The sequence below is a fragment of the Clupea harengus genome, chromosome 1 (genome assembly GCF_900700415.2).
Source record: "Clupea harengus chromosome 1, Ch_v2.0.2, whole genome shotgun sequence".
NCBI classification, from domain to species: domain Eukaryota; kingdom Metazoa; phylum Chordata; class Actinopteri; order Clupeiformes; family Clupeidae; genus Clupea; species Clupea harengus.
This window is the reverse complement of record NC_045152.1, coordinates 27,927,897-27,946,216: the sequence shown is the minus strand read 5'-3', so window position 1 is coordinate 27,946,216 and position 18,320 is coordinate 27,927,897. Positions and strand designations below refer to the sequence as shown.

Genomic DNA, 18,320 nt, shown 5'->3' with positions numbered 1-18,320 from the left:
CCTGTTAATATAGCCGAAGTAGCACAGACTATTTTATAATATCTGTAATATTTTGTAGATAATGTATAATGTAAGTAATTACTCATACTTCCTAAAAGTCTTTGCTATTAAGTCTTATTGGAACCAGGGATGCAAGCAAGGTGTTTATCTTTGTGTCAGATTTCTTCAGTAAAGTGCCCTGAAATACAGCACAACACTGTTCTGAAATTACACAACCAACCAAGATGTACTTCTTGCTAACATCCACTGGGCTGGACCACGGGGGGTCTGCCCCCTGGCTTGACTGTGGTGCACACAGAAAAATGGCATTGAAAGGTTCCTGTCTCAATCAGTTGTATGTGTATAGTCTGTTGAATTTGTTGTGATATGAGCTGAACACACTCTGCCTTAGCAAAGTCTGTGTGAAAATATTAAGGTGGGGTTTGAAGACAATTGGAGGGACATGCATACAAACAGAAAAGGGAAATGTACTGTCAATTTAGTAATTACTATCCACTGTATATGCATGTGTTTGTTAAGCCTGTGTTATTTTCCCGGTTACCCACTCACCCTGTCAATCGCTAACATATTACCACACAGACTGACCTGGGACAATCTGTCTTCCCACTGGGAGTGACAAACTGATTGGCTGAATAGCCTGACCAGGCAGTTGAATGACCTGGTGTGTTTGTACATGTTTGTTTTACTGTGGAAAGACCAGTTGTGGTAACTGGATTTTGAGGGAGTGGACTATTTAAGTTATTTTCCTGTTATTTTCATTCATTTGTTTAAGTTCGTTTTCTGTCTTGTGCCTTGTATTTGTAACCGAAGAGGCTTATATTGATCACAATCTTCTAATTACACATACATACGGGACAGAATTCTTGAGGTTAAATAGCACGGGCTTGTTACGCCCCTACAGTAATTTGTGCACGCGACTTAAGTTTGTCAAACTAACAGGAAACTGCCCGCAGGAGTGAAGGCGAAATCCAAGTTCCAGCAAAACATTTAGCTGCTCATAGAGCGTTCATATAACTTTTTTTTTTTATGTTCACATTTAAAATATTTTGAAATGGCGCTTTTCCCCAGATGTCTGCTTCGTGGTATAACTTTTCAAGTGAAGCACATGAATGGACAGCGAGTGATGCCCAAATTCATACATGAATGTGCGCGCTACATCAGCAATACCTCAGGTAATAATTGCATGTCCTCATGTTTTTTCTCTCACTCTTGACTTTGAAAGAATGTTTTAATGCACATGTCTACTTTGTATCTTGCAGTATGAAGCTGTTTATTCATTTAGTCATGGGTTACGACAGAGTTGAACTGAATGTGTGTTGTGGGAACGAGGACCACTGTACTGCTTGAGAGATAAACCATCCCATGCTTTTGAAGTAAATGGAGCCCGTGAAGAGAGAATTTTTATGTAGTGTGTAGATGTATCATCTTGTTCACACTATTTGTTTTATCTTGTTCGCACAATGTACGTTCTTGTCCTTGTAGCCTACGTTTGTTGTGGCCCAAGATAACTATATAGCCCTCAAATCTGTGTAACATAGGTTTTATGTCATTTACTTGTCGAATCTTACAGAAAAGCAGAGACTGCAATTAAAGGCGCAGTCCGCGATTTCTAACGCAAAACACGTTTTTATCGAATTCAGCGAATTGCCCCTGACAGTCCTCTATCTCTCTATTCGGTGTCCGCGCAAAAAGTCTGGTGTTCGTACACAGTTCTGGCGTTGTAGACGCGAAAAAATATAGTGTCTTGGACCGAGACATAAACAATTGGTGAAAAACTGAACTAAAGATAACAACAACCTTTTGCCAGATTTGCGGATTGCAATTAGGTCTTGAAGGAATATGTTCTTTTGCACAATGAAGTTTATTTTCAATTCCAGAATGTCTACAAAGAAAATATTGCTGCTCTAACCAGACAGCATAGCAGCATATGGGTATGCAGACTTAGATGAAATCACAGACTTTATCCAGCAACAGTTTCAGACTTCGGGAAAGATGCATGGGTATCTTGGAAATGTAAAAACTTTCGTGTGCGAACAAGATAATACATTGTGCGAACAAGAAAAGATGTTTGTACCCACGAGACCGCTTTCGTGTAGTGCGAACAGAACGATAAATTATGTTCACAAGATAATCCATGCGCACTGGATACAAAAAATTCAAAGGCTCCGTAGAACTCTGATGCCAGTGAGAAAAATATTTCAGCTGTCACAAGTACTTTCCATTCGGCGTCCATTCATTAAACCGGTCACGACCTGGCTACACTTCACTTTTGTAGTTCGGTCGGTTATCCTCAGGTGCTCACCGTGGGTTGTCTATAGTGACTCCACATAAAATTAGTGAAGTCTTCTGTTTTTGTGTGTTGCGAGCACGCACATGCGTCTGTGTTGATATGTTGCTTTAAAATATTGTGAACGTATTCTCTGTTTATATTGGTAGAATATATATATATATATTTATATGCCTATATAATACTGTCCTGAAACCACATGCTCCGGATACTACTTCGGCTGTGACTTCATTCCTAAATCTTTTTGGTGTATGGGAATCTATTAAGTTAATTGTGTTATAGAGAGCATGGGGAGCACATGCATGTCAGGCCCTTTGGAATTACATCAGTAGATTAGTGTTACTCCAGAGTACATCCAAGTGATGTGTGTGTGTGTGTGTGTGTGGTAGAGTTCATTGGTAAAGTGTTCTACAGTGTGTATGACGGTGGTTTGTGTGTTTAATGTGTGCTTTTTCTAGTTAAGGGGGGTATAAGAGAACGGACCCTTATAGCAGTCAAACCTGATGGAGTCCAGAGACGTCTCGTTGGTCAGATCATCCAGCGCTTTGAGATGCGCGGATTCCAACTTGTTGGTCTTAAAATGCTGCAGGTGAGATACAAGCCTGCAGACGACTCAGTATGGCGAACATGTCCTGCCACATTCTCTCCAACCTCTCTCGTACTCCCTTTGCCTCAGGTGTCTGAAGAGCTGTTGTTGCAACACTATACGTCTCTGTGCAAGAAGCCCTTCTATCCCAGTCTGCTGCAGTATATGACCTCTGGCCCTGTGGTTGCCATGGTGAGACCCTCTTTTATTTGTCGTAGCCAATGGCTAGCACTGTAAAAAAGCCATATTTAAGTGTTGAGCTCAGATGGCATACCGAGATGTTTTCATGAATGTTGTGATGAGATATTAGCCCTCAGCACATCATTCATGTTTTACACTTGGGTGTTTGTATACACGTGTCAAATCTGCTGTGTCAAATTTTCAATCTCATCATGTAGGAGGCACTTAAGTACATCAGGAAAATCTGACTTGTAATTATGTTCTCAAATGTAAACAAGGACAACAGCAACCACTCAATAAATCATTTTGCTTATTGGAGCAAATGTGCTGATTGGTAAATTCAGAGGAAGTCCAAGGGAAGGTTTCTGCTCCCTGAAACAGAAAGCTACCTGACCTGATAAACCCTGGGTCCCTTCCAGACACCACAGGGAAAGCAGAGATCTGATTTCTGTGACCACATTTCAAAGCATCGCTGGCAGTCAGGAGCGCAGTCATTCAGGGTTTAACAGCAGAAACTATGTGGCAAGAATCTTGCTTCTGTCAGATAATTGCCTTTTCTCCTATCATGATTATATTTTGTCCACAAAAGTCAATGGGGAATGCTATTACAATTCACGGTATCAGTTTATCTGTTGGTTTGTCAAGCTCAGTATCTCTGACTGTCTACAGTAGACTGTCAGCCATTGTAGGGTCCCCCCATAGCTACAAAACAAACAGCAGATTTCAAAACGGACAATGAGTCCAGGATGGCCAGACTGCTTTAGCTCAATTTTTGCTGGCCCTCGCTCAAGAAGAAATTAACCTAGTGAATTTTCTACCAGGCCAGTTCAATGAGTGAGCTCTGATGAACTATGTAGGTGATAGTTAAATAGCAATTTTCAGTTGACAATGGGGTTGCTGTTGAATAAAGTCAACAACAGATCTGTTTTATCAGATGATTTGTGGATAAGGTAAGCTGAGTAGACATTTGCACAGGCCTGGCTTGAGGGATGTTTTGGTATTGGTATCTCCCTAATGTGTTTGGTGGGACTGAATAACTATCTGGCTCTACTTAGGCCAGTTTAAATATATCAAGTTCAGACAAGAGCTACAACCTTGTTTAATCACTTTTAAAATATATTTTTTTAACAAATCAAGGCATATTAATGACCACCAACCCTGTCTAGTCCAGTAGTTTCCAGACAACAGTCAACACATAAAAATATGAAGGATAGTAGCGTTTTTTCTAAACGTAGACATTGTATTGATCGCCTTTAATTTATAACAAAATGCTCAATTCAAGACTCTGTTTCTGTGGAGCCTGCTGTATAATTAAACTGTTTTCTTTTTAAGCCTGATGATGGCAACAACTTCAATCTAATTAGTCTAATGTCAACAAAACAATGACACTGTAATTAGTCTAATGTCAACAATACAATGACACTCTAATTAGTCTAATGTCAACAATACAATGAGACTCTAATTAGTATGCTTGATCAAAATGCTGTGTGAAGTGCCGTTGGGGAAAAAACAAACTCAGTCCACAATTTTCTCTCTAGCGACAAATGGTTTCTAATGGTTAGTTCTCTAAAATGTTTTGTTGCAAAGGTCATCTCCAAATCTTACATTAACATTCTTACATTTCTCAATCAGAACCACACCACCACACCACACAAGTTGTCCTCCAGGTGTACAAACCTGCCACCACTTTCACATAAATAACTTCCAGCGCAATAAAAACAGTTCGTCATGTGCTTGCTTGAATGGGCATTTGGATGTTTGAGTGTGTCATTTTTGTTTGTGTGTGTGTGTGTGTGTGTGTGTGTGTGTGTGTGTGTGTGTGTGTGTGTGTGTGTGTGTGTTTAGGTATGGGAGGGGCATAATGTGGTGAGGTCATCCCGAATGTTAGTTGGAGACACAAACCCTGCTGAGGCTCCTCCTGGAACGATTCGAGGAGACTTCAGCATTCATATCAGCAGGTACATAAACACACACACACACACACACACACACACACACACACACACACACACACACTGATGAAACTGATTCAGACCAAGACTGTGCTGGGTTAGCAGTGGTTTGTATCTTTGTTTGTTTGTTTTAGGAACGTGATCCACGCATCTGACTCGGTTGAGGGGGCCCAGAAGGAGATCGCGCTGTGGTTCCAAAGCTCAGAGCTGATTGAATGGGAGTGCTGCGACCACGGCAACCTCTATTAGTTTGGAACGAAAAAGTGGTGGACAAAAAGAGAGAGAACAGGCGCACTGGAACTTCCACAGAGTGGGACGACTCTTACCTCAATCACAGTTCTCTGGCATCCCACTGATGAATGCACATATAATCTCAACAAACATGACAGAGTTTCTCCAGGAGAGGATGGCAAAATGGAAGGATATCCATGATGATAAGAGGAAACTAACATTTAGGGTGATGAGTGTTCGTGGATGATCATATGAAACCCAAGATTACCATCAGGAACCTAATGGTATTTCAAAACTGTATGTAAAATGTACTTCTCTAATAACCGGAAAATAAGCAGGAAAATGCCCTTCAAAAAAGCCAAGTGCTAGTGTAATCAGAGCTTTTGTACCATAATAAAAGTGAGATGGAAGCTTTGTAAATACAATAATATTGGAAAGTATAATGGGTTTAATGTTACAAAATAAATGTACCAATGTTACAAGACATTAGATGAATATACAAATGAATCCAGTGCTGGAGAAACTACATTTTTAATTAAAATGTATTAAAGAAATTATGGCAGACTATAACTAGTTGTCTGAAAGTAAATGATTTGCTATTTGTAACCAATTTAGGAAAACCAACATTCAAGTTGCACTTTTGTTTTACAAATATGAAATTGTGTGAACAGCAATAATACAATCTAGCATTCATGTTTTGAGATGTCCTTTTACTAGATCAGCTATACAATGATTCATAAAATCACACAATGAATGATACACAGGCAAGACAACATTTTATTTGAACATATTTGCATACCTGGGAATATTGATCTTTACATTCAGTGTCTTGTATGTAAGATGATTTATTGAATACATGAATAAACTAAAGTCCTTTCTGGTCAATGTTTAAAAAATCAAAACAAAAGATGAAACGGCAATACTGTGTAAAGGACGCTGACACACAAAGATGATGACATTAAAAGAATGATTGTGATACCACCTAGTGGCCAAGAGAGACATTACTGTTAGACTACAGCACTAGCACCACCAAACCATATTTTGAAAATAAGTCATGTAGCCTACATATAGCCAAGAGTACAGCACAATATATAAGAAGTACCATTGATTTATGAGGATCAACCAGACAAATCAAAATGATCCCAGTCACATCTGTGAAACTAATATGCCTGAATAAATGTCAGTTGTTTAGGGCTGTTTAATAAACATAGAATTATAACAAGTGATTAACCAAGTCAAAGTCAAAGACAAAGCAAAACAAAACAAACATACAAACTGGAAACTGGATGTGACTCAGAGCCTACGTAGAATATTTCCAGGGTTCAGAGAATATGACCCCATGATTTATACATTATTTCATCAATTAAATGGTTCAAACGTCTGGTTCAAATATTATATGTGAGCCATGTAACCATAATTGCTCCTCATTTGTAAAGCTCTGTAAAGTTCATGTGTTTCCCAAATATACTGGCTTGTCTTCAAGTTCAAACTCAAAATGTAATTGAATTGTGTTATACAATATAATGTAATACAATTACCATTTTTTATTAATGTGGAATTTATTACCTTATATATTATTCAAGGTAAAGACTTTAAAGTGACAGTATGCAACAATTTGCCAACCTGCAACATCAGTAACAGTACCTTTTATCAGTACCAGCTGTACAGTTGTTGATATTTATGAGGTTTTTTTTATGCCTTTTCAGTAGTTAGATTGCTAGTTGCATTGCTTTAAATAGGCAGATATGTAACTTTGGAGTACTAAATACTCCAGCCTGGTAGAACCAGAAACACAGTTGGAATGGTAACAACAGGTGGGTAGAGGCAGATGCTAGTTATCTCACTAAAAACCTATATGCTCCTCTGTCTGTTGAGAGTTCTGTGTAGTGGGTCTTGGACAATGTCCACCACCCACTACACAGAACTCTCAACAAACAGAGGAGCATATTCAGTGGCGGACTCCTGTCACTGTCATGCTCATCGGACAGGCTGAGGAGGTCCTTTGTCCCCAGGGCCATTCAGCTTTACAACGCTACGCAGAAGGGGGGGGGGGGGGGGGGGGGGGGCTGGCTGGTCTTCCCTGCATGAGTCTACCTCAGTCTGCCCTCCCCTTCTCATCTCATCTCATCTCATTATATACCAACCCACTGTCCATCCCTTTACTGGCTATACTAGCCCCTTGCACAGACTTAACCACTTATATATTCTGCACTATCTCTCTGCTCTTTGTACTATCCACACACACACAAGCACAAGAACACTATCTTTGCACTATCCACACCAGCAGCACAAGAACACTTTCCTCTGGACATCGACACTGTCACAATCATTGCATACTGTATCATAGGGTCAGACCCATTCTTGTATCCGTAAACACCCCCCGTGTGAATATGTTCTCCCTATAGTATATGTGATTTATGTACGTATGTCGGTGAGGTGTATACTGTAAGTGTATAAGTGTATAAGCTACTGGATGACCTAAATTTCCCTCGAGATTAATAAAGTATCCATCCATCTATCCATCTATTTTGTAAATGCATGTATTAACATGCCTAATCTATTTTGCCACATCCAGGCAACGGGTGCATTAACTGCATCATGGAGCAATGGGTGGTAGAGGTTTGCGCATTTACATGTTTCTAAATGCTGAAGGAAATACAGATCATACAGCTGGGCCCCGGGGGATTCTGCAGCGCCAACCAGAAGCTGTACATGTATAAAAGATTTTTTATAATATGACTTTTCTAAAATTTCCTTAACAGCAACATTTGAATTAAAACACACACATTCTCTCTCTTTCCCACTTTCTCTATCTCTCTCTCTCTCTCTCTGTGTGTGTGTGTAAATGGGTCTTCAAAGTGACTATGCCTACACTAACACACACAGACCTGTCAAACTAGTTCTTACACCAGTTTAGTCCCTGCTCTCTTCCCATTGGCCAATATGACTGAAAACTTGGGGGACTGTAGTCTCTCGGATGTAGCTGCATGCCAGACACGCGTGCTCCAGTGGAAAGGCAAAATGTGTGACACTAAAGTTTTTGCGCCAGCTTAAGAACTGGTCATATTTATCTTCATTCTCGTCCAGCATGCTAAGATAGTCAGCAAGCTCTTTTGGACTGTTGAAGTCATCCACATGAATGAAGGCACCTCTGGGGATTAAGCCTTCATATATTTTCCTTGATAGCCCTGAAACCACTGGCACTGTGCCCCAGTGTAGCGAATTGTGGAGTTTTTCAGCCATGTATTCTGCTGTTTTCTCATCAGAATGTTTAGTGCTCTCCAATGCCAAGTGGAACTTGCAACTTTTAACTGCTGATGAGTATACCTCAGCACTATTCTGAGTATGCTGTCTAAGTACTTCAACAGTAATGAGTTCTTTAAGGTCACTGTAGTACTTCAGTCTTTCAGGACTTTCATCCTGATCGCCGTAATCCAGCCGGCAAAAAGATTTTGTTTTTGTTGGTAAGGGGTTGCTCTCTTCAGTGTCTCTATGTTTTAACACCAACTTTCGATGAACAACAATGTCAGCATCCTCTTGGTAGCTCATAGTGATGTTGAAGAAGTTGTCCAGGCCAGGTATTCTGCTTGAATCCTCAGGAGATTCAAATAGCATCCCTACCCATTGCTGAAAGAATGGCCGGTGTAATTTGGGTAGATTTGAAAGGTCCTTGGCAATGTCTCTTTGATGAAGAAGAACTCCATCTGCCTCGGTGTACAGTGATCTGTCAGCAGTGAGATGACAACCGTCTATGTTAAATTTTGAGGTGCAGGAATCTGGTTCAAATTCGTGGCCCAATGGCCAAAACCAGATCAGTAGAATGGTATCTTTTTGGTGTGGCTGACTCTCTTGACTGTGAAATATTTTGGCCATGAGGTGCATCATCAAAACTATAGGTATAACACATAAGACCACCTGCTTCCTTTTCATCTGGACACGTGCCATTTTTCCTGCTGAAAAGAAAGTTTGATCAGTTACATAAAAATGTGCAATGTACATAGCCTATAGTTGACAGGGTTTAAGCAATAGTAAAACTATTTGACAAATATAACTGCGCACATTAACAAGTACTACAACTCTTTTGAATATTGCAGTTTTTTAATGGTATATTCGCCTCTTTTCTTTTTTGTAGTTTTCTAAATGCAAACGGAATCTACGTTTGAAAAGTACAATTCAGCAACCCACCACTTTCTCCTGGTGGTCCCATCCTGGGCTCTAAATAACGTTGAGTAAATCTCCTTTGGTCTCCCTTGACATTTCACTTAACAACAACTTTTTTTATGCAAAACAGAAACTGACTAACAGGTAAGAAAAACGTGCTTAACCAGTTTGTATAGTTCCGACAAAGAATAGCAGAATGTCCGGAATCTTTTATAAGATAATGATAACAAGCATTGTTATTAAAGAAGTCATTAAGAAAACCTATAAGGTATACCTTCTCTTTCGTAAGGTTGGTCTGGACCACTCTTAGCATAACACAGTTTTCAAATCAACTGATCGTTTTAGAGCATAACAATGTTGTGTTCGTGTTGACTGGGATGTAACCAAGATACGAGTTGCATTACATGTTGTACTTCATTTTGATAAAATAAAATACATGGTCATAAATTAATTAGCAGTTCATTTTTAAACCCTTACGAATAGAAATAACAATAGAGTAACATCTAGCCTACAGCCGTCCGTCTTTAGAGCCTTTTTTATTTTGACATGCATTGTGGCATTCTTGTTGAAGGTCTTTCTAATAATAATCACCTGCTTCAATCTAATGCCCATCATATTCATCTCATGTCAAACCTAACTGTATGACGATAATCTCATACATTCATATTCAAATAATATATTTATTTCTATAGCGCCAAAACAATAAGATTGTCTCAAGGTGCCTTACAGAGCCAAGGGCCTTAGTCTCTTAAGGCATAAGTAGAAAGGTATCTCTCAGGGGAACTCTTAAGAGATGGTTTAGGAAACACTTTTAGACAAGTTAACAACTTTAGTAAGGTATAGGCCTACCTTTCATGTCTTAGTACGTTAACAGACACCATATCTCTAAGAATATGAATTTCAATACAATCATTATAGGCATGTGGTAGCTCTGAGCCCTATTTCGGGAAGAATAATGTAGCCTACATACTGTATAGAAGAATAATCTAGAATAGGCTACTTACTGAGTTTGAAGTCAGTGTGAAGTTTAGATGTGGGTTGCACATTACAGTTGTGGTGTTCCAGGAGGACATGTAGAATTTGCAGGAATAGGACACCGACTAGCCTATTGTATGTCGCAGCGCAGTCATGTCGTGTTTGTTTATATTCTCCTCCCTTCCTTTCAACATTCTACAGTAGGCTACCAACTTGCTGAACCTGCTGTGTGGGCGCATCGGCGCAACCTGATTTTCATGTTTCCAAACCTGAGGCAATTTCACGTGACTACTAGCCTGACGATGTCATACTCATAATTCTAGTCAGAATATGAGTCTGATACTGCTCCATTGGGCTGTGATTATGGTGCGTGTTTCAACCGAACCAGGAAAAAAAAATGCCTCTTCGCTCAATTGGATATACCTAGAACCAATCAGAGCAATGTAGTATGACCATAATGTAGACCATCGGTGCCAGCTGATACATTAAACTTTTACCGGATCCCGTAGGAAGGAAGGCAAAAACATCAGTGAAGCCCTGTGCGTCGCCCAGCTTTCTTCTAATGACACATTTTAAGTTCAGCTTATTCTCCAAAGCATGTTGACACATCAGTAGGGTGCATTTCGTTGGTCTAACATGCATTTCTGCATACATTCATAGTAATATTAATTTTGTTGTTTTTATTATAACTAATAATTTCAACTATACTGAACAAACCATAGTTTGATTTTTTACAGTGCATGCTTAGCATATTTCATATTTCATAAAAAAAAAAAAAAACAATTACTTGATATACTGTTATTGATAAATATATTCAACTGCATCTCACAATACACTCTGGATGGTAATCTCCCCTTCCACGCAGTTGGTCCATTCATCGTTTTAGGCAAACTCAAGAACATGAATGTGATTGTAAAAGGATGGGTGGGACGAAATGTAATACCTGGTGCTGTCTGTATCCATGTGAAATTGCCTCAGGTTTGGAAACATGAACATCAGGTTGCGCTGATGCGCCCACAGCAGGCTCAGCAAGTTGGTAGCCTACTGACATGACTAGAATGTTGAAGGGAAGGGAGGAGAATTTCTTCTTTCCAATTTCTTATCAAGTCTACTGTACGTAAACAATTTAATTACAGTGCACTTAAAAAAAATTAGTTTTATGACATTACTACTAAATGTTAAGTATATTCTACCAAGTGTGATGACATTACTACAAGTTTCTAAGTATATTCTACCAATTTGTAGATATAGTCGAATGTGTGAATAACTTTAAGTGAAATGGCTTTAAATTACTGAGTTTTTTTCACTTAAAGAATTTAAGTTTTATGACATTACTACTAAATGTTAAGTATATTCTACTAAGTGTGATGACATTACTACAAAATTCTAAGTACTTTGTAGATATAGTCGAATGAGTAAACATAAGTGTAACTTAAGTTAAGTGGCTTTCAATTACTGAGTTTTATTCACTTAAAGAATTTAAGTTTTATGATATTACTACCAAATGTTAAGTATATTCTACTAAGTGTAATGACATTACTACAAACTTCTAAGTACTTTGTAGATATAGTCGAATGAGTAAACATAAGTGTTAACTTAAGTTAAGTGGCTTTCAATTACTGAGTTTTATTCACTTAAAGAATTTAAGTTTTATGATATTACTACCAAATGTTAAGTATATTCTACTAAGTGTGATTACTAAAAAATTCTAAGTATATTCTACTACTTTGTAGATAAAGTCGAATGAGTGAATAACCTAAGTGTTTTAAGTTAAGCGGCTTTCAATTACTGAGTTTTAGTCATGACCAGAGTGCATTATGGGAATGTGAATGCTCTTGACAGCTGAAAAGCATTAAGTAAATTAAGTCTGTAATTAATTTGGCAAAAAAACAAACTACAAATCTGCCGTGGTTAACCTAACGTGGTCACAACTTGAATGCGGAGCATGTTTAATTGAATCGCTCCTCTTGTTTTTTTTACAATGTTTTGGAAGTGCAAGTACTGTCCTCATAGCTGTGAAAAGAGAGCACAGCTATTTAAACATTATAGACTAAAACATGGAAGTTAAGCAAGAACAGAGCCTTTTCCTTGTTTATATCAGGAATGTCTGTGTACGTTCAGGTTATGCTTAATTTGGGGAAATGCAAGCTGCCACAAGATGCAAGCTTGCGAGTAGGTGCTAACTGGTTGCAATAATGAAAAAAAAACTTTTATTTTTGTATTTATTTTTTACGTTTTTGTATTTTTGGTTTTTTAAAAAGTGTTGAAATAAAAGTGAAATAAAAATTTTTTCATTTTGAACTTGTAATTAAGTGCATTGAACTTACACACTTAAGTGTAGTAATTATGCAAAGCGATTTTTTTAGCAATTTTATTTTAAGTGAAATGAACTTCGGAATTAAGTGCATTGAACTTAATGCTTTAAGTTTAATCACTATGCACAGCAGTTGATATTGCAATTGATTTTAAGTTAAATGTACTCAAGTTTTCATTACACATTACTTGATGTTTTTAAGGCAACCACTTTCCTCAATTTTTTTAAGTAAACTCAACTTATCTGGGCTTAGTGTATTGCAATAGATTTTAAGTTGAATCAACTTGGAATTTTAATGTTCATTGAACTTAATGCTTTAAGTGTAGTCACTATGCAAAGCAGTTGATATTGCAAAAGATTTTAAGTTAAATGTACTCAAGTTTTCATTAGACATTACTCAATGTTTTTTAGGCAACCACTTTCCTCAATTTTTTTAAGTAAACTCAACTTATTGGGGCTTACAGTGTACAAACACGACATGACTGTGCTGCGACATACAATAGGCTAGTCTGTGTCCTATTCCTGCAAATTCTACAAGTCCTCCTGGAACACCACAACTGTAATCATGGACGGATTAAGAAACGACGGGCCCCTGGGCCTGGAAATGTTAAAGGCCCCCCCTCCTTTGCGAAAAAAAAAATGATTGTGCGCCCGCAAAACACGCACGCACACACAAACACCATTAGGCGTATATATATATTTGACCAACAATGTGTTGAATTTAACGGTCGAACTGTAACATCCACCTTCGGTGCACTGCCCTGCTATTGTTTCTGACATTACATGTGACAGGGCAACAGCCGAGTGATTATTTTCCAAATTGAAACTGATTAAGACCTACCTGAGCTGCATGGGGCAGGAGAGGCTGAATGGGCTGGCTATCCTGTCCATTGAAAGAGCAAATCATGCATCACCACTTTTATGTTTGAAAGGCGTCGTTCGGCAGGTGTACTGTGCCTCTGGCTGCGCTCAGCTTGTAGGTCTTGACGGTCAGATTCTGCCCCTAAACTAGCTATATCGTATCGTCTCGTCACATGATCAAATAGAGACTTGACATTGGCGAACAAGATACATATTGTCCAGCAATCATCATTGCATATCTGTATATGACAAAAATAACAAATTAAATAAGAAATGATTCATTTAATTGAAACGGCTTTTTAATAGTTTCTATCGTGTAGGCCTATGTACGATAAGCATATAATTGTGTTATAGATTGCTACTGACGATTTCCCCCTAAAAATTATGAAAACCATGATAGAGACAGGTTTTCCATTTTGAGGGAATATATAGCATAAGGCATGGGTCGGCAACAGGCGGCCCGCGGGCAAATTGTGGCCCGCCAGTTCATTTTTTGAGCCCGTCAAATTATTCCGATCGTAACAGTTTTTTTTAAAGAGACAGTTTTTATACTACAACATTAATTCATGAAATAATACCCCGCTAATGGTTAGATTAACATTTTACTTTTATTTTGAAACCGGAAACTGGGTTTCCTGTCATTGACTTTTCTGAAGTTTTTTATCGCTAGATCTCACTACTGACAGATCGCCTGAGGAGAAACAGTGTGTTTTACAGTTATGGCTAGTAATCCTAAACGCCCGCGTCTATTCTCACTGGATGAGACAGTATTTATGTGCACCAACGATGACGAGCCACCACGTTTGGATGACAGACCATGTTGATGTCAAATTTCAAAAACGTATTAGAAATAGTAATATTATCTAGCATCCTCCTGTTTGTTCTGGCAAGGCAACCCTCTCGTAACGTCTTCGTATGGCTGTCACAGAGAAGTGTCGGTTGGTTTATAACTAGCATCTCTGAATTGACATCGGTAGATCAATGGAATTTAAATGGATCGTAAACCCATGACACTTTTGTTGGGGGACTTTTGAAGGACGTTCAATAAAGCGAATTTTAACGTTACCTCACTCATAGAAATGACAAGTCACTTTGTTACTACAAAGCAAGCACCGGTGTACGTCAGTGAGAGCTGTTTTTGTGCACCAATAATGACAACGCGGGTAATCGGCTGTGTTTTCTGTTTGTGGAAGTCAGAAAAAACATCTTTTAAAATTTGTATCGTCATCTCGTTTTGTAAGACTATTTTGCCAGCTAACCTGCTAGCTAGCTACCTTGTCTGAGGTAATGTTAGTCGATAGCGTGCTATTGAGTGCACCAGCCTCATCACTCCTTAAATTGAAGAGACATAGCCTGATCATTGACATTGTACCCTTTGCAAACCACAACAACTTTGTTGCAGATGAGACACATGGGCTTTCCATTAGTGAAGCCGGGTAAGATGAAGGCAAAGTTTAATAGGCTCTGTTGTCGTTGTCAACTTTCCTCTTCAGACCTTTTGACAAAGACATTGTATGCTAATTTCTCTCTGCACGCTATTTTCCCAAACAATAAACATTGTAAGGAGGTGCGTCAACCAACTATTTCGAAATAAAAGTAGTCTAAGATGGACTCTAAGTAGTAGCCTAGGTCTAATTAGGAGGCTCAATGTTGAAAAAACTTCGTCATTGCTATTATTCACAATAGGCAAGGCTATATTGACAGGGGGTTAAGACAGAGTTCGTTAAAATAATTAAATTATTCAAACAGACAACCAATGGGCTCATTCACATGGTTTATTATCATTAGTTATTTGTAGTAGACCTATCCATTCTCCACGTAGGCCTAGTTGTTGCGAGTGCACCTATCGCAGCGTCTTAATATGCAGTAACCCAGACTTTGGCCCGCCACCTAGTGGCGAGGAAAAATACTGGCCCGCGGCCCAAGTTACTTGCCGACCCCTGGCATAAGGGATAATCATTCTTGATCACTGTCACATTAAACTAGCGGCACTTTGACCTCCATATGTTCGGAAAAATTTAGAAAGCATGGTCTGCTTTGCTTATGAACCTTCCACGCTGGCTGCATTGTCTATAGGGCGTATTCACTCACGTGACCCCTATCCATAACAACAAGCTTTGGCGGCCATCTTGGGGTCCATGTACGGCATTGTTTTGCTGTGTTTTATGCCGCTCTGACCATCATATTGTGAAGGAGACACAATTTCAGTGCCTTGTAATTATGGTACTGTGCCTCATTGTTGGATGTGGGACTAGGACGGGTAAAGCGCACACACACCGCGAAAAGTTTAGGTTGTTTCGCGTCCCGCGTGTGATAACTAACCAGGGGGAACATGTGGAGGGACTAACATCTACTAGGCGCAGACAATGGATTTCTGCCATAAGTAGAGCGGATCTGACAGCGGAGAAGTTGGAGAATGAACGTGTGTGTGGTAAACACTTCGTGTCTGGACAGCCTAGCAAACAATGGGACCAGTTTAATGTCGATTGGGTACCTAGTCTCAACCTCGGGCACAGCAAGATAAAAGAGGCCGGAAGAGCCGAACGAGCCGAACGAACAGCTCGGCGCAGAAAACATCGTGAAGAACATCTCCAGCGTGATGTTGTCAAGAAAGTGAAAAGGTTAGAAAGTGAATCAAGGAAATGTGAGCTTGAAAATTCAGAAAAGCCTGTGTACGTGCCTGCTTCAAAGGTTCTCGCTGCTCCTGAGGAACAAGACAACGCTACTACTGGTACCAAAGAAACACGGACAACTTCACATCATGCAGAAAACCAGACTCCATCCAGTTGTACGGAACTCACAGGTACAAGCACTTCTGACAAATCTTCCCAGACATCTGAATTTAACTATCTGTTCAAGGAAAGCAAGATGCAGTCTTTTACTCAGGAGTATTTTTCAAACTGTCATGACAGTGATGACAAGGTACGATTTTACACAGGCTTGCCCAGTTTTGATACATTGAATACAGTTTTCAATTTGGTTGAGGCCCATGTGTCAAGGAGGGCCAAAACCTTAACACCATTTCAAGAGTTTGTGATGGTTCTCATGAAACTGAGGCTCAATGTGCCTCAGCAAGATCTGGCATATCGATTTGATGTCAGTCAGCCTACTGTCTCAAGGATTTTCTGGTCATGGATGATAGTGATGGATGCACGACTCTCACCCCTTCTCAAATGGCCTGAACGAGAGGAGATAATTCGGACAATGCCAGCATGTTTTGGTGACTTAGTCATGGCTGATCGTGGTTTCACAATTCAAGAGAGCCTTGCCCTACGCCAAGTGAAACTGGCCATTCCTACATTCACTCGTGGTAGCAAACAGCTTGACCCAGTTGACATCGAGCACACAAGAGGAATTGCCAATGTGAGGATACATGTTGAACGTGTGATTGGACAGTTGAAACAGAAGTACAAGATGTTACAGGAAACCTTGGAGATGGGTTATGTCAGCCTTACTGGTGGTTCCACAGAACCGATGGTAGACAGAATTATCAGAGTATGTGCTGTGTTAACAAACATGTGCCCATCAGTTGTCCCCTTAACTTGAATTGCAGATCCAACCATTACATGATAAGGACACTGTTTTTTATTTGATATACTGTTTTGAATTCATATTCATACTGTACAGATAAGGATAGTAATAGATATACTGTTTTTATAAACTATTTTTTATTTGATATACTGTTTTGATTTCATATTCATATTGTACAGATACAGATAGTAATAGATATACTGTTTTGATATACTATTTTTTATTTGATATACTGTTTTGAATTCATATTGTACAGATAAGGATAGTAAGATATACTGTTTTCTATTTCATATACTGTTTTGATTTCATATTCATACTGTACAGATAAGGATAGTAATAAATATACTGTTTTGATATACTGTTTTGAATTCATATTCATACTGTACAGAATAGCGCTAAATCAAGTTTTAGTGCAGATACTACCATACAAATTGTGACAGTGAGAATGCAGCAATGCATCTTGAATTCATTTCCATCTTTATCCAAATGACTTAGATCATTCATTGCCCCAAATAGTGATGGAATGGGGGTGAACGGGCACATGTTGACCCTTCATTTCTGTAGAGTTTTTTTGTAGTGCTTAGTCTTCAGGAACAAAACCTCACAACTCCAAGGTATGTGGGGAGGGGGGCACCTGCAGCACTGTATGACTTTATTTAGCCTTGCACTGTAAACAGGGGGAAGGACAGTAAAGGTTACTATGGTAACAAGAATTACAAACAACGACATTATCTCCAGGTTAACCTCAAATGTAAAATACAAAAACTTTCCCAACCACGACGTATTTCCCATCAAACAGTTTTCCCTTGACGCTTTGTACAAAGCCAGAGACGACGTAGTTGTAAGCCTGCAGACTTTTGTACGCCTTGAAACTTTCCTGTGTGTAAAAAATTGTCTCCAGTACTAAGTACGACGCAAGATCCATTGCCTCCACTGGCGGCAGGCGATCCGCGTCTAACTGCTCATCTTGAATCAAAAAAGGATCGATTCCAACCGCTGAAATCTTTCTTTGGTAACGCAGAAGGACATAAGGTTGCAAGCCTCTCGCATAATCAGACAGCGTACACGCTAGGTCAACTTCTTCTGACATTTAGTAAGTGGACCCCAAGATGGCGCCACGCGAGATGCTGACGTCACGTGAATACGCCCTATAGGAACAGAAAATCAACAGAGGCTGCATCAGGCATGGCCTAGCTTCTCCGTGTTCTTGAAAAACTGACAGTGGGAACACATATTCTTTTC

General features: G+C 39.2%; 2 protein-coding genes across 2 annotated transcripts; one reads left to right on the top strand and one right to left on the bottom strand.

Moving 5' to 3' along the window:
* Positions 1 to 675: 675 nt before the first annotated feature.
* Positions 676 to 6,116, top strand: nme4 (NME/NM23 nucleoside diphosphate kinase 4). The gene is made up of 5 exons (XM_012821512.3): positions 676 to 1,172; positions 2,746 to 2,876; positions 2,964 to 3,065; positions 4,899 to 5,011; positions 5,140 to 6,116. The coding sequence occupies exons 1-5, from the start codon at positions 1,052 to 1,054 to the stop codon at positions 5,252 to 5,254; spliced, it is 582 nt and encodes a 193-aa protein (XP_012676966.1). The 5' UTR covers positions 676 to 1,051; the 3' UTR covers positions 5,255 to 6,116.
* Positions 6,117 to 8,149: 2,033 nt separating this feature from the next.
* On the bottom strand, positions 8,150 to 9,181 carry LOC105894945 (4-galactosyl-N-acetylglucosaminide 3-alpha-L-fucosyltransferase 9-like). The gene has a single exon (XM_012821503.2). It carries the CDS (start codon positions 9,179 to 9,181, stop codon positions 8,150 to 8,152), a length of 1,032 nt encoding a protein of 343 aa, XP_012676957.2.
* Between the last annotated feature and the right edge of the window lie 9,139 nt (positions 9,182 to 18,320).